Below are 3,790 nucleotides of genomic sequence, written 5' to 3' on the forward strand. Positions count from 1 at the left end.
GAGCAAGTGGGTGCGGCTCAACGTGGGGGGCACGGTGTTCCTGACCACCCGGCAGACGCTGTGCCGCGAGCAGAAGTCCTTCCTCAGCCGCCTGTGCCAGGGCGAGGAGCTGCAGTCGGACCGGGTGAGGCCCGCGGTGGGCGGTGGCGGGCCGGGGGCCTCTGCATGCCGACTGGGCGGCCTGACCTGACCACGGCGGGGGACCCGGGCGGCCTGACTCGGCCACGGCTGGGGACCCGTCTGGGTTTATTTTCGAGGAGCCGGAGGCGGGAATAACTGGCAGGAGGAGGGGAGGAGGAAGTGGATCTGGGAGTCAGGGATGTGCCCATTGCCGTGGCAACGGCACGACGCGCTGTGGCCTTTTGGATCTGTTAAGCTGCTGAGCGCCGTCCTGGATCAGGGACTGTCCCTTTCCTTTGAAGCCGTGAGGGGGACAGACATGTAGCGCCTTTCCTCCTTCTGAACAGGACTCCCGCGAGGAGGCAGGAGTTGGTGAGGCTGCTTCAGGGGCGCACAGGGAGCCAGGTGGAGGAGTCCTTGCGTCCCTCTGAGCTGGGCTTACTCTGGGAGGAGCACGGGCCCAGGGTACCCTGTCTGGGCTTGCATCCTGAGCCTGTTGCAAACTGCTGGCCTGACCTTGGGATGGGACCCTTCGCTGCCCTGGACATTGCCTCTGCGTCTGTAACCTGAGGCTGGTCTGGAGATGATCTTGTGTCCCAGCCCATGCCCCTCTGATGCTGTGACCTTGGGCAAGTCCCTTTTTTTGTCTGTAGAGTTGTGCTGAGGCCACCCTGTCCCCCTGCAGACCATGGCTGCCCAGTGAGATAGTGGCTCCTTTGGAAACTTGTGACCATCCTTTGGGAGATGTGGGATCTGATGGGGATAGTGGGCTTCAGGAGGACAGCCTTAAAGAAGGAATGGTACTGAGCCCTTCCCTGTCCAGAGACCACTAGACCTCCTCTCACTAGTCACAGGAGAAAACGAATGAGACTCAGAGGCCAAAGCATTGGCCCAAGGTCACACAGTTAGGGAAAGGCAGAGGCAGGGTTTGAACCCAGGCCCTTCTGACCCCTAAGTTCATTTGCTTTACCATGTGTCTTCATACCCAGGAAGAGCAGGTGCTATGCTCACTCCTTCCCTCCCTGTGTCCTCTGTGCCTGTAGTCAGACTGTGTAGGCAGGATGGGGGGGCTCGCGCTTCCCCTGTCACTCCGTGTGGCCCTACCCTGCAGGATGAGACGGGAGCCTACCTCATCGACCGCGATCCCACCTACTTCGGGCCCATCCTGAACTTCCTCCGGCATGGCAAACTGGTGCTGGACAAGGACATGGCCGAGGAGGGTGAGTTGGCCCTGGGACTGGCCTGGGGCCCACATCTCAGACCTGCCCTCTGCAGCCTGCCAGGGCCTTATAGAAGCCCAAAGCCATCTCTCCCAGCCAGGATGGACATCTTTTCCCTGCGTTCCCTGCGTCTTCCCACCTCTGACAGGGCTGGTTCTCAAAGCTGCCGCTCGGGCTGCACGTGGGGGCTCTGCCATGCTGACAGGCTGAGCTTCCGCTGGGTGCTGTGGGAGTGACTGAGACACACAGGAGATGAGGAAGCCAGGCCCTGCTGCCTCTGTGGCCTCCTGGGAGGCTAAGTGTGGACTGTCTCACCTTGAGGCTGGGGCGAGGGGACAGCGTGAAGGACAGGGAAAGGCCAATGGAGCCCTTCCTCTGGGGATCCAGTGTCTCACATTCTGCCCGGCCTGGCAGCCTCTGCAGCTTGGTGCCGGCTGTGGGATGCAGGGGCAGGGAGGCCTGCTCTCTGCCATGGCTTTGGTCCCTCCCAGAGACCCTTGTCTGGGCCTAGCAGATGGTGCGGAAGGTGTGTCTGGGAGCGGGGTCATTTAGCAGAGCCCCAGCCAGGAGAACGGGCCACTGTCGATGGCCATACCTTGTAGCACAGGGTGTGGCTCTGGTCACCTGACTCAGGCCAGCTTGGACATGTCAGTTTGCCTCCCATTGTGCTCGTATATGCAAGGACCTCAAAAATTTTATGGAAAAATGGAATTAAATAGAAGGTTTTTTTTGTTTGTTGTTTTGTTTTTTTGAGAGGTTTTTGCTATAGGGCGTGTGCACTTGCCAGAAAGACAGAGACAGAGAGAGAGACAGAAAGTGAGAAATCACCCCTCGGGGGGATGACCATGCCACAATCCCTTCTCCTCCATTCCCCTTTTGGGATCTTGGGCACGCACACACACGGCGTGAGTTTAAGCCACCAGATCTGGGACTCGAGCTGCAGTTGACTACATGGGTACATAGCCATTATGCCAACTGCTGGTCCTAAATACAGTAAATACATACAAATTTATTTTGGTGCAAGATAAGTTTGAAACCATGCATAGTTTTTTTAATAGTATGCATTTCCCGTGAATTCTCTGAAGACCCCTTGCCTATAAAGTGGGGACAGTGATCTGCATTCTGGAGAACATCAGGACCACAGGTGGCACGAGTCCCATACACGACACTTCACTGTGGTTGTCCAGCACAGCCCCCACCCCTGGGCCATGGGCTTACACCCTGACTTTGGTGGGATATAGCATTGTAGGCCAAGTGGCCCTCCCAGCAGCTCAGAGCCTCAGCATTGGAACCCACCATCACACCTAGCTCTGCAGAGCCCCATGGTGTTCCCCACTCTCTCTGGGAGAGTCCAGATCCCATGGGTGTGGCCAGGGCCCAGGAGCCGGTCCCAGTGGGAGGGACTGGTAAACACCGGGCTACGTCACAGCTGCTGTCTGTTTACAGGTTCTGGCGTTCTCAACGCCCTGCCGCGCCCAGCACTTTGAGGCAGGAATAGGCCTCCATCCAGAAGGGCAGGGATCTAAGTGGAGGTGCACTCGCTGTGCAGCACTGGGAAAGCTACTTAACCCCTCTGTGCCTCTGTGCCGCTAGCTATGACTGGAGGTAATAATAGCATCGGCCTTACTGAGCTATTATGAGCTCGAAAGCGCAGAGAGCAGTGTAGCACTGAGGTCGGGCCGGCCCGAGGATGCGTGACTCAGTGCAGGGCTCCGGCAGGGCACTGGGGAGCACTCTGGGGTGGGTCCTGCGAGGGTTCAGGACAGCGAGTCCATGAGCAGTCGGCCCTGTTGTCCGTCCGTTCAGGCCGCTAAAACAAAGTATCAAAGGTAGGGTGACTTCAGGACAGCGGAAATGCCTTTCGTGTCACAGTTCCAGAGACAGAAGCCTGGGCTCAGCCCTGCATGGTCAGGTTCTGGCGAGGGCCTCTTTCTGCCTGCAGGCTGCCGGCTTCCTTGTGTCCTCACAGGGCGGGGGAAGAAGGGAGCCCGCTCTCTGGCCTCTTATAGCGTGAAGGTTAGGGTTCCACGCTCATGACCTCATGCCCTCCTAAGACCTCACTGCTCCTCCTACCCTTACATTGGGGGTTCGATTTCAGAGCAGGGGTTTGGGAGGGACATAGGCAGTCCTTCATAGGCCCTGGTTGCAGGGCACCCAGAGGCCAGTCAGGAAGGACCGTAAGGAGCCCTGCCCGGGGTAGCGTGAAGAAGGTGAGCTGGGAACCACTGCACCTTGCTGGTGGGGTAACTTGAGGCATCTCTCAGACATTCAGCTGCTCCGTGGGGGGCAGGGGCCGTGATGCCCACTTTCCTCAAGGCCCCAGGGCCCGGATGTATGCAGGGGGGCTTTGCAAAGCACGAAGGGCAGGCGTTGGGGCACACGTCACACAGCGTGCTCTGCCCTGGGAGAGCCCGGGCCCTGGAGCGGAGGGCCATTTCATTCTGGCATTC

General features: G+C 58.8%; 1 protein-coding gene across 1 annotated transcript in view; it reads left to right on the top strand.

The window, feature by feature from the left end:
• KCTD17 (potassium channel tetramerization domain containing 17) overlaps positions 1–3,790 on the top strand; it is a gene marked incomplete at its 5' end in the record, with an annotated part of 11,150 nt that continues 7,360 nt past the window's right edge. Inside the window, 2 exon segments of the mRNA XM_014590909.1 lie at positions 1–124; positions 1,232–1,340. Coding sequence (XP_014446395.1) covers positions 1–124; positions 1,232–1,340 — 233 coding nt within the window.

This window comes from Tupaia chinensis, unplaced genomic scaffold, assembly GCF_000334495.1.
Source record: "Tupaia chinensis unplaced genomic scaffold, TupChi_1.0 Scaffold000496_1, whole genome shotgun sequence".
Taxonomy (NCBI): domain Eukaryota; kingdom Metazoa; phylum Chordata; class Mammalia; order Scandentia; family Tupaiidae; genus Tupaia; species Tupaia belangeri.